Source organism: Barbus barbus (assembly GCF_936440315.1).
Source record: "Barbus barbus genome assembly, chromosome: 29".
Lineage (NCBI taxonomy): Eukaryota > Metazoa > Chordata > Actinopteri > Cypriniformes > Cyprinidae > Barbus > Barbus barbus.
In genome coordinates this window covers 777,501-790,679 of record NC_136757.1, presented here as the reverse complement: position 1 = coordinate 790,679, position 13,179 = coordinate 777,501, and the positions used below count along the sequence as shown (strand labels likewise).

Sequence of the window (13,179 nt, the reverse complement as noted above, 5' to 3'; positions counted from 1 at the left end):
ACAGCACAGTTGTAAGTGTTTTTTCTGTTAGCTTTCCAATAATTTTGAAGTTAGGACAGCTGTGGGGTCCTAAAGTTAAGACAGTTTTTATGGGTTTTTGTCAAGTTAGGAGGTTTCTGTAATACCCCTTTCCTATCTGTGGTTCAGATAAAATAACGCACTTAGGAAATGCTGTTCTGTAATAGCTTTTGTCCTAAATGTGGTCCTAACTGAAATTACCATGGTTACCAAACAGATAAGATAAGATTTTAAAGTTAGGATCTTTCTGTAATACACCCCCAGGTCACTAACTAGTAGGCATGTCTGTTCTTACTATGTGGAGTACATGAATGGAAGTATAATTCAATGCATGTGTTGTGTGCACTTACGGTCTGTGAATGAACATTAGAGCGCCACCGTCAGGCTGAATTACACACACCAGACGGCTGCTGAAGGTGTGTGGAGCCATTAGAATATACAGCTGACAAACCATTTATCCTAAACTAGCACTGAGAGACAGAATCTGCCCTGCAGAAAAGTCAGTCATTTACAGTAATTTACCAGGTTTACTGTGTGAAACCTAACCCCAAATCAGACTCTAGTCCAAGTCAAGACTCAAATCCCTGTTTGTAACAGTTTTCTCTACGCTCACTTTACACGGGTCAGTTTAGTAAATCTTAACAAGTGTTTAGCATCTTGTTGTTCAGTATATCACGTCTCAGGTTCAAGATGCTGGTCACTTCAAAACTTACAGGCAACATGAAGTCAGTGTATTTTGTTGTAAACATACTGTCTGTAACTCAGACTTATTATAATCAGCAAAATTCAGATTTTACCATGAAATCTCAACCATGAGCTCATTGACATATCTACTTATAATCCACACCCGCTGAGCATTATGCGTCAGGCGGTATAGTGGATGACAGCAGATGTGAAGGGATGGGATTATTCAGTGACAGTTTGAAGACGAGGCTTGCTGATCAGGAACAGAAATCCAACAATACTGATAAAGAGAACTTTGAAAACAACAGACAATAGACCCGGGGCATTTTCCTGGGAAAAGTCGTGTGACAGGAGGCAATGCTTCCATCGTGATACGATTGGATTTGACTGGTTATGATTGGTTCATGTGATAAATCCCGCCTCTTGTGTTGCATTGAGTTATTATGGAATAAATGTAAAATGCTTAAAAAAAACAACTTGATAAGATTCATACTTGGCCTAAATAAAAACAATATTGATTACATTGTTAATGTAAAAATATAAAATAGATCTTGTATTCTTTTTCTGCTAGTGTAAGTAATGTATGAAATGTGACTGGGACATGATTTATTTAATTTTAAAAAACATAAAGGACTTTGCCTCTTTATTTCAGAACACCACTGAATAGCTTAAATGTAACTCTACACCCTTGCCTCATTTACTATACGCGGATCTAAGAATATGCAAATTAGCCCCGCCTCCACTCAGTCCCACCAGCCAGGCCTCCTGATCCACTGATAATGACTGATAAAACTATGTGTTTACTAGCGGACAACTACAGTGGATTCTGTAACATTCGTTAAAGTTACATACTTGACGATGCTGTGTCCTCAAAATGCCTTGAAGACTCGAATGCAGCCAAGTTTGTGATCCTGAATCCTGACCCGCCAGCAACACGTGTGAAGAGCGGGTTATTATTCAAGTTAGCGGGTCTAAATTCACGTTTTTCGCTCTATTTTATTGTTGGTTTTGTGCTGGTATCCTTTTGGTATATTTTGCATGCGATCTCTATAATCTATACTAGATTAACCTGCTGCCTTCTCACTAGAATCTATCCTTTGATGTGATTGGTTATTGAATTTTGTGACGTAGAAAAAACGGGCTATTTCAAACCGTGTTTTTGAGAAAGCCTTTGGGAAACTACAGTTTTAAGGAGAAAATACTCACCAATGGTGCTGATTAATGGATTGGCACTTGGTTTGTCTTAAAAACAAATTAAAAACACCACATAGACAAATAAACAGAATAGTAAACTTGATTTTCACTACAGGGGGACTTTAAATAAACAAATAAGTATTTTGCACTGTTTATAATACTAATATCAATTATAATGCAATCAATTTCATAAGAAGTATTAGAGAAGCTCATTTGCGCTTGATTGTATTTTGGCATCTTTGTTTCCAGATCACGGTAAACCTGCACGGTTTAAAACATCTAGAGCTCACACCTGCCCTCTGAACACCAGGCTCTCCAGATGAAGGATGAATGGGAAAGTTACCAGCGGATCTGTCCAGTAACTAATGATGAACGCACAGCGTTTCAGTTGCTCACGGTGGACTGTCTGACTTAAAGGGATAGTTCACCCAAAAATGAAAATCGTTTACAAACCCACAAGATGTTCCAAACCTGTATAAAGCTCTTTCTTCTGGTCAACACAAAAGAAGATACTTTGAAGAATGTGGGAAACCAAACAGTTTCTGGTCCCCAGTGGCTCTGACAGTATTTTTACTGAGGACTGAGGACCAGCAGCTGTTTAGTTACCCACATAAGTATCTTCTTTTGTGTTGAACAGAAGAAAGAACTTTTTGCAGGTTTAGAACAAACAGGATAAATTATGACAGAATTTTTCATTTTTGTGTGAACCATACCTTTAAAGTGACAGACACATCTGAGCTTCTAAAGGTACAGGCCTATAGTTTTATTAAAATTTGGATAGTCTGTTAATATAATATTCCACACATTATCAGAGCTTGGTAGACATAATTATTATATTTCTAGACATGATTAGACATGAATTAATAGAGTTGAGAGAGGCTTTCTCAGGAGTGAGAGTGAACAGCACAGATCACAGACAGTGGAGCAACAGAGCCCTCTGCTGTCTGATGTGCTCTCAGGGCTTTCCCCACAAACATCACAGGCAAACACAGAACAGAAGGTATGATCTGAGTAACAGCACTGAGTCTGAACAGCACACATATTCTGACACACTCAATAAAGTCTGAATGAGACCGAATCAGATCACAAACCAATCCAAGAGTCACGGATGTTTGTCTTAAACTAAATGAAAATGAGAAATTTTGCCTTGGCAACTAGCTGAAATAAAAGTTTAAGTAGTTTTTTTTCCTATTTGTTACATACATTTCTCATTTTCATTTAGTTTTCATTTTCAACCATTTTCAACCAAAAATTAAAATGAAAACAGAATGTACACAAATAAACACTATTGGCAAAAACTAGAAGAGCATCTCAATGACGCCAAAATAACACCATTACTGTAAAAAAAAAAAAGAAAAATGCTGCTGTAATTAGTTATAGCAACTTCCATAACTCAAATGTTCAACTGAAGTTAACTGAGCTTATAATCTCAGGTCAAGCAGGAATATGGGTTCCAGGTGTCACAGTCAGTTGTTGGAGCGCCCAGTTTAGTCACCAGAGGGCACTCTCTTTGAGTTATTGTTTGGGTGTTCTGAACTGCGTTTCCCATCACCCTTTGCACTTATTTGTTCATTACTGCCACCTGATTATCATTGACCATTAGTCTCGCCCTATAAATATCTTGTTCATTTTACTTGCATCAGTATTGCATTCTGTTCCTGTGTGTTATCGTTGTTTCCTGTTCTACTCATATGGCTGATGTTTTTGTTGGACTCTGAAAATAAAACTGCGAATGGATCTTTTTTGTGTGAACATCCTGTGACACCAGGTGATGGACCAGATGGGCGAGGAGGAGCCGCCCGGATGCTCGATCTTCACCTTCTCCTCTCCGTTCTTGTTCCTGACGCTTACCACTCCATTCATCATCCCCAGAGTCAAGTACTGGCCATCATTAGTCCACCAGCAGACACGTCACACATCACACAGCCCTTGACCGCAGCACACGCTCAGAGACCTGTCAAACTCACCCACAGCACGTGATCTTACTGCTGACTTTATGTTTGGAGACAGACTTCTGCTCTGGAGACCACAGACCTGCAACCCAAAGCAGACACTGCAGCAGCGTTTCTCAAACCTCTTGTCAGACAAACAGCGTTCTGACTGATCATTCATACACGACTTATCAAACCGGAGTCTGCCGTGAGCTCAGAAATATGAATGTGTTTTCTGTGATCCACTCACTGCAGCATCATGTGTCTGAAACCTCAATGATTCTGAACTCTCATAACTCTGTGTTTGACTCACTCTGTGTGTGGTTCAGTGATCTGATATTCAGCCGGTGGATCACCAGAAACACATCTTAATACCAGGTGATAACAGGACACTTTATAGCAATAGTTCACCCAAAAAATGACAATTTGCAAAAAAATACATTGTCCTACAAATACAGCATTCTTCCATCTTCGAAACATGCAACCTGTTTCTGATGCAGAAAAGCTAGTTCATGCATTCATGACCTCTAGACTGGACTATTGTAATGCACTGCTAGCTGCTTGTCCTGCATCTTCAATAAACAAGCTACAGTTTCAGTTGTCATAGATGGATTTGTGAATGTTGACACACACACACACACTCTCTCTCTCTCTCTCTCTCACTCTCTCTCACTCTCTCACACAGTGTGAATGTGTGTGTTGGTCCCTGAGATCTGGAGCGTTTCTGGAACATCATTACTCTAGTTTTTTGGAGGTTGACCGTCAGGGCCCAGGTCTGACAGTAATCCTCCAGCAGATTCAGGCTGTCCTGAAGCCCCTCTGCAGTGGGCGACAGGAGGACCAGGTCATCTGCGTAGAGAAGACACTTTATCTCTGTGTCGTGTAGAGTGAGACCTTGAAAGGGGGCGTGTTCTAATGTGTTGGCCAATTGGTTGATGTAGATGTTGAAGAGGGTGGGGCTTAAACTGCATCCCTGTCTCACTCCACGCCCCTGGGGGAAGAATTCGGTTCTTTGGTTCCCAGTTTTAACCGCACAATGGCTGGCTGTGTACATTGATTTGATCAAATCATAGAATTTTCCCCCTATTCCACTGTCGATAAGTTTTAGGTATAGTCCTTCATGCCAGATTGAATCGAATGCTTTCTTGAAATCAACGAAACAAGCAAAAAATTTTCCTTTGTTTTGATGTACATATTTGTCAATTAGTGTTTGTAATGTAAAAATGTGATCGGATGTGCGACATTTAGTAAGAAAGCCAGTTTGGCATTTACTCAAGGCATTGTGCTTCGTAAGGAAGTGTAACAGTCTGGTGTTTAAGATGCTACAGAACACCTTCCCCAGGTTACTGTTCACACAGATGCCTCGGTAGTTGTTGGGGTCTAGTTTATCTGCGTTCTTGTGAATGGGGCTGATGAGGCCCTTGTTCCAGATCTCAGGGAAGAACCCGACACACAGAACATCATTGAAGAGTTTTAGCATGGCCAGTTTGAAGCTTTGCTCTGTGTGTTTCAGCATCTCGTTCAGGATGCTGTCGACACCACAGGCTTTCTTGGGCTCAAGGACCCCTAATTTATCTTCCAATTCTTTCATTGTTATGGGGAAATCTAAGGGGTTTTGATTCGCTTTAATCGATCTTTCTAAATTGTCTAGTTTATTAATTATTTCATTTTGATTCAAATGTTGTATTTGGGTCGGGCTATATAATTCTTGGAAATGAGTTTTCCACGTCTCCCCATCTTGGATGGCCAGAGTTTCTTGATTTGGTTTGTATAATAATTTCCATTTGTCCCAAAATTTGTGTGAATTTATAGATTTTTCAATTTCTTCAAACTGGTTTTGCAAAAACTGTGCTTTTTTCCGCCGGAGTGTGGCTTTATATAGTTTTAGTGCCTCACAGTAATGAAGGCGGAGGATTATCTGGTTGTCTGTGTTTCTGATTTGATAGATTTCTGAGGTTTTTTCTCAGAGTCTTACAGTCCAAATCAAACCATTTGTCAGTATCTAAACATTTTTTCTTTGGTTTAACAATGGTCAAATGACTCTTTTGTGCTGTTTTGTATAATATGTTGTTTAGATCTTGTACTTCCTGATTGATGCCGAATTGATTTTTAGGGTATGCCTGTGTTTGGAATGAGTGTAAGAGGGACTGTATTTCTGGAGATTCAACAGCATTGATGTAATTTGTGGCGCTGTTTTCTGTCCATCTGAATGACATAATTTTGATCATTTGATATAGTGTCCTAATTGGTGTGGGGGATGTTTCAGATTGCTTTATATAGAGTGTGATTTGGCTGTGGTCTGAGAAAGGTTTCAGGGGTTTGACTGTGAATGCTCTCAAAGAGGAAAGGTGGAGATCTGTGATGGTATAATCTACAGTGCTGTTACCGAGAGCTGAGCTGTAGGTGTATCGGCCGAGCGAGTCTCCTCGCAGTCTTCCGTTGACGATGTACAGAGCTGCAGCAGCTGCCGTCCGTGAGCGTTCACTGTCTGATCACAGTTTTCTCTGGCGGGGTAAGAAGGGTACAAGTCGTTATTGCCAGTGATGAATCTGGTACCGTGTGATTCTAAGAAATCTAATTGTTCTCCGGTTCTAGCGTTTAAATCACCCATAAGCAGCACGTTTCCCTGGGCCTGGAAATGGCTGATTTCTTGTTCAATGTTTTGAAAGGTTTCCTCTTGGAAATACGGAGACTCGAGGGGGGGTATATATATGGCACAAAGGAAAACAGGCTGAGATGCTGATATTAATCTTTTTTGTATTTTCAGCCACAGGTGGTATTGATCTCTCTTAACTAATTCTATGGCCAGTTCAGATTGAATTCAGATGATCATCCCTCCCGAGTCTCTCCCCTGTGTGACTGATGGGAGTTTGACTGATGGTAATATTATCTCTCTGTATCCCGAGGGACAGCCAGTGAACACATCTCCTCTACACCAGGTCTCCTGTAAGATGATGACATCTATGTCTTCAAGTTCTTTCATAAAGTCACAATTTCTACTTTTTAGGCCAAAGATTGAGGAGTTTAGACCTTGAATATTCCATGTAGAAAAACTAAGTGATTTCATCACAAACTTTTAAAATAATCGATATGGTTTGTTTGCCATTTTGAGAAAAGAGAATGATACAAAAATACAATAGAGTAAAAGAAAATAGTGAATGATGGAAGTAATGTTATGGTAGAAACACATCAACAAATCCATTTTAAATTACATGTACACTTATACTAAGAATGTGGCTTGGTAAATGGTATATCTAAGTATTCTTTTGTTTTTTTTGTTGTTGTTGTTGTTTTTTTACCTCTCTGTCTCTGTCTCTCTCACACACACACACAAACTCACTCTCTCTCTCATGTTCGACTCATGGCCCTAAAGGTCTGTAAGAAATCGGCCACTAGTTGGCGCTAACGAGTTTTTTGACTCTGTAATCACGTGGTGTTTAACATATCCACACAATATGCATAGCTATTTGATAGATCTCCTCACAATGAGCAACTTTGCCTCAAGAACCATTCCTGTCAATCAAATCGTTCATTAATTATACAATAAAATGATATGTTAAAAACCTACTTTTGCGAACTAGTCTGTTTTTTTGCTCAATCTCGATCAAACCACTGCAGTAATAATCTTTGGACTCTCTAGATCAATAATTATCGAAAAAATGTTGACTTTTGTCCTTCGGTTACATATAAAGGGGTCATTTAGAAAAGGGTGTGTAACAAGTAACAATTTACCCAAAAGCCTATAAAACCTAAACAAAAACTCAAAACTTCATGAAACCTGGTGAAAACATGTATCAGACGACTCTTAACAAGCATACAAAGTTTCATGGAGATCGGACCATAAGTGGCTCTATAACAGATAAAAAGGCCTCAAAAACACAATATTTCTGTATAAAATGACCTCAAATTGTAGATAATGTTCATATATTCACACAAACACACGATCTTCATATCATATGTTAGATCTCCTCATTCTGAGCAACTTTGCCTCTGGGAGTAATGCTGTGCATCAAATCATTCATTAAATATTCACAAATATGTTAAAAACCTACTTTTGCAAACTAGTCCTAGACTTTTTGCTCAATCTCGGTCAAACCCTGGCAGTGCAACTCTCTGGACTCTCTAGATCAATAATTATATATAAAAAAAAAGAATTTTGTCCTTCTGGTAGCTATTGGAAGTCGTGGCCTAATGGTTAGAGAGTCAGACTCGTAATCCAAAGGTTGTGGGTTTGAGTCTCGGGCCGGCAGGGATTGTAGGTGGGGGGAGTGAATGTCCAGCGCTCTCTCCACCCTCAATACCACGACTGAGGTGTGTGTGTGTGTGTGTGTGTGTGTGTGTGTGTGTGTGTGTGTGTGTGTGTGTGTGTGTGTGTGTGTGTGTGTGTGTGTGTGGCTACATATACCCAAAAGCCTATGAAAGAGATTGGACCATAGGTGGTGCTATAACAGTGAAAAAGCCTCAAAAACACAGTATTTCTGTAATAACTGACCTCAAATTGCAATAAAATGTTCATAATATTCACTTATACACTATATCTTCATATCATACGATAGATCTTCTCATTCTGATCAGCTTTGCCTCTACGATCACTGCTGTTAATCAAACTGTTTTTTAAGTGCTTGAGATTATTTAAGAAACATGCTTTTGTCAACTAGCCTTCAGGCTTTAACTCAAAATCAATCAAATCAGAGCAGTACTGTTCTCTAGACTCTATAGGTCAATATTTATCAAAACAATGTTGAAGATTTGCATTTGCACAACTATAAACCGGTCATTTTATAATATGCTATTTACATAGTGTACCCAAAGGCCTATTAATACTAAAAGAAAGCCCATGATGCATAATTTCATTCTAGACAAGCATGCAAAATTTAATAGAGATCGTGGGGGGGGGGGGGACTATAATAGTTATAAATGTCAAAAACACAGTGTTATATGAGAAATTGCTATTTATAACCACTAGATGGCAGCGGGAGACCACTAATGGCTTATGAATCACTGAAACAGTACTGTTCATAGCTTTTCTTAAGGAGATTTTATAAAATCACTGTTATGACATTTAAAATCACATTTAATTCAACTTTAACATTTTGTTCATACAGATATGTCACTTTTTACAGTTTTGCCATATTATGATCACAGAGAAACCTGAAAATTACTGTATAAACTCTTAAAAAGAGAAGACTTGCAAAAAGTATTGTCACCTGTCATTTATTTCAAGTATCTATAGCTGCAACAAAATATGTGTGCATGTATGTCCGTGTATGAGTGTGTGTAAGCAAGCTTAATGATTATTAATGATAGTTTAACCATTTCATTTCTATTTGTGTGTGTGTGTGTGTGTGTGTGTGTGTGTGTGCCTATTGTCCATTTTAGATGTGTTTCTCTGTCGGCTATACATCCAGGCTGGCCTAGACCCTAAAAGCAGACCACCTCAGGCCTTAAAATGCTTGAACCCCGGTAGTCGCTGCTTGCAGCTATATTTATTATTATTATTTGTATTGTTTAGTGTATTTTTCTCGTGATTGGCATGCTTTTTGTTTTGTTTAATATGAAATGCTTACTGTCACTTAGTATTAGTGATGCAGTGTAGTTTGAAATGTGTGTGTGCTTTATTTCAGAACTGTTTGTCTCGATACAAGATGCAGCAAAAACAGTAATATTGTTACTGTTTGCTATGATGCTAAAAATTGAGCTTTGGTCACAGAAATGAATTACATTTGAAAATATATTAAAATAGGAAGCAGTTATTTAAATATATATATATTTCACAATATTACTATTTTTGCTGTATTTTGGATCAGATAAATGCAGGCTTGGTGAGCAGAAGAGACTTCTTTAAAAAACATTAAACATCTTACTGTTCAGAAACCTTTGACTGTAGTGTTACATACATAAATGGACAGGTTTGCCCAGGCGTGAGAGAAAGCTGAATCATCTGAACATGTTGCTAGGGTAATGCTTTTGTGTTTGAGAGAGTTACAGAGAGACGAAGCAAGAACGTGGAGTTGATCAGACAGAGATCAATCTCTGAAATAGGACTTATTTTCCAATCTCAGAGTCAGTGAATGTGTCTATGAAGAGTTTAACATACATCTGAACGTGAACATGAGCTCTTCAAAATATCTCCGACTGATTAGACTGCCAGACAATAAAAATGTCTTCACCTCGTCATGTTGAGCTGATGGAGCTAAAGAAGAGTGCATTTGTTGCTCTGAGCTCTTTGATTGTTGAATTTAGAATAAAAATCAATTTTTCCTCATAAATAGATGTGAAATCAGGCCGGACTCTGGTGTGGATGGACAGTGATAAGGAGTTAATCGGTAAACGGACAGGGTCAAAGTCACACTGCTCTCAAGACAGTCATCTGCTTCTTCTGTTTCTCCTTCTTTTACCCGGTCACTGCATGCTGCAATCATTTTATTATCATCTCAGGCACACTTTCAGTTTGATGTCATTATAACACACTCCTCTGCAGGGTCTCGTCCGGGACAGATGACAGTCCGTCACAGTGTTATAAATCTGTCGTTTGTGCTCAGCTGAAACACTGAAGCAGTCTGGAGTCTCTGCTAAGGCCATGTGTTTCTGAAATCACATTCATAATAACCGACTGTCTGTCTGTGCTTCTGAAACAGCGCTGCTAGCAGCTTTCCTTCACGAGCCACCTGTAATAAAGCTGTGTTTACCGCAGAGAAACATTGATCAGATGAGGTTCAAGTTCAAAGTTCAGTGTTCTGTCATAAACTCACTGCTTTATTTAGCAGCGTCCTCCTGATTGTGTAATGCTGTAGAAAGCGTAGAACACTAAAGAGAGAACAGAAAATATAAGCTATATATCCCTCGCTGCATTGATCAGCAGGCCTGGCGCTGGAGCACCGGGGGTTTCACTGCTCAAATCCTGCTTATTATTATTAGTAGTGGTATTATGGTATTATGGTGTTGAAAACAGCTGAGGAGATTTTTTTTCGGGTTTCTTTGATGAATAGAAAGTTCAGAAGTACAGCATTTATCTGAAATAGAAATCTTTTGTAACATTATAAATGTCTTTATCATCATTAAAATTTATGATCAATTTAAAGCATACTTGTTAAATAAAAGTATTAAATTCTGTTAACCCCCCCCCAAAATGAAAATACTTTTGAATGTATAGTGTATTTAGTTACAAAAGCTTTTTATTTCAGATGAATGCTAATCTTTGGATCTTTCTATTCATCAAATAAAACCTGAAAAAAATAATAATAATACATGTTTATATACATAATACAAATAGAAATAATACATAATAAAATACATGTTTATAATACAATAAAAATACATGTTTCTAATACAATACAATAATACATGTTTATAATACAATAAAAATACATGTTTATAATACAAAAAAGAATAATAATACATAACACACTGACACACAATAACACTATGATACACTGTGTTTCCTGAAAGAAATCTCAGGCACTCTTTGTCTTGCCAGAAATAAAAACAGGAAGCTGAAGCTACTTATGTGATCTCCCACAGCATCGTCGACCTCGAGTCTGGAACTTCAGACCCTAGGGTGATGACACCCAGTTATTAGACTAGAATCCAACCATCCACTGGGTGTCTGACTCTGGGTGTCATCACCCGAGGGTCTGATGTCGATGGTTCCAGACTTCAGCTTCAGCTTCCTGTTTTTATTTCTGGAAAATATTTTAAAGATTTCGGCACTAATGTGAATAACGTTCTGTGAAAATAACTTACAACTGGACAAGGGATTACTACTTGCCGCTATTGTCTTTGAAAACTCTCCTCTCTATCGATTAGCTGGCCTGACGATGCTCTCAACCAATGATGCACTGAAGCTACACAAGGACCACCTTCCTCATTTGCATGTTACACACTGAAAAGTACAAATAAATTAATCAATCTAAAAATAAATACATGTGGGAATAAATCATTAAAAAAATGAATGCATAAATATATAAATAAATCTAAAAAATAAATGGATAAATAATACAAATACATTAAGAAAGAATTAGTGAAAAAATAAAAGTTTAAAAAATGTTTAAAAATGTATAAATGTCTACAAGCAGAAAATAAATTAAGGGGGGACAATTTTATTTTATTACAAATTAATCATATTTATTTTATCAAGTTATTTTTAATTTATGCAGGTTTGGTCCTCCATACATTACTGCCATTACTGTTAACATCACATCTTCAGAACACCGGAAGTGTCAATTAACATAATTACAGTAGGCTATGCACTATACTACGCTGTTTTTAAATATAAGCCTAAATAGTGTGTGTTCACAATGAACTTTCCAAAAAATACAATAAAAATAAAAACCTTTAAACCGGTGCACTTTTTTACTTTAAACCCGGATAGTGATGACATGGGGAGATCCTCCCATCGACATCAGGTGAGACATTCTCAGTCATTACAGCTCATCCTGACATTAATGGACACCGTTCACTGGCAAGTATTATTCTACAACTCGTATTTCCCCTATATAACGATAAAGATAACTGTTGGGAATGCGAGTGCGCTTTGGACCGAGAGCCAGTAACACGTGACTAAAGAGAAACCTGGAGGAACTCAGCGGTGTCTCAGACGCACACCTGAGGATCCAGGAGCGGCTGCGCAGGAGGGATGGAGCCGCGGGAGAGCGCGCTGTGGCGGGGCACCTCGGGCCGGCTGCCGCTGGAGCTGAGCGGCGGAGCGCAGAGCGGACATTTCGCCTGGGTCCGGCCGCGGAGGCCTGGCGCTCGCTGGGACATACTGCTGGAGGTGGAGGGTCTGGCCGTGTCTGGACTGACCCTCGGTGACCTGCGCGATCTGCTGGACCACTGCGAGGATCCTATCAGAATCAAAACCGCTGGAGCAGGTGACTTCCACACGGCCCTCTTTACATTCATCTCCATCAGGGCGGTGAAATTAGTTTCATTTCACTTTATCTCCGTTAACACAGCTGATTTATTATGTATTCTGCATGCTTTTTAAGAACTAATCTGAACCGTGGGAACCTCTGAGCCGGTGCAGCACAAGTGAAGGAGGGACATATGATATATGATATCGAACAGATTCATCCTTTCTTTTTCTTTTCTTAAAAGCCAATAGTTGTAGAAAACACAGACCTGCAGCAGAATCCAGGTCCAAGCCTAATTCAGCACAGAGGCAGCTAATGAAGGGTTTTCCTGCTTTATTCTGTGAATGTAATTGTGGCAGTATCTAGCAGAGATCAGTGTTCTTCTGGTGCTGCAGACCTGAGAAAAAGTGCACGCTACTGTATTGTGCTGAATACACACATTAGAAGTATATAGACTGTGCTTGCACATAATATAATATTGATTAACTAAAAAGCTCTTG

General features: G+C 38.8%; 1 protein-coding gene across 1 annotated transcript in view; it reads left to right on the top strand.

Moving 5' to 3' along the window:
• Window positions 1–12,462: 12,462 nt before the first annotated feature.
• LOC306849917 (membrane-associated guanylate kinase, WW and PDZ domain-containing protein 1-like) overlaps window positions 12,463–13,179 on the top strand; it is a gene marked incomplete at both ends in the record, with an annotated part of 77,332 nt that continues 76,615 nt past the window's right edge. The window contains one exon of the mRNA XM_079385301.1: window positions 12,463–12,697. Within this exon, the coding sequence (XP_079241427.1) occupies window positions 12,463–12,697 (235 nt within the window). The remainder of the gene's footprint in view (window positions 12,698–13,179) is intronic.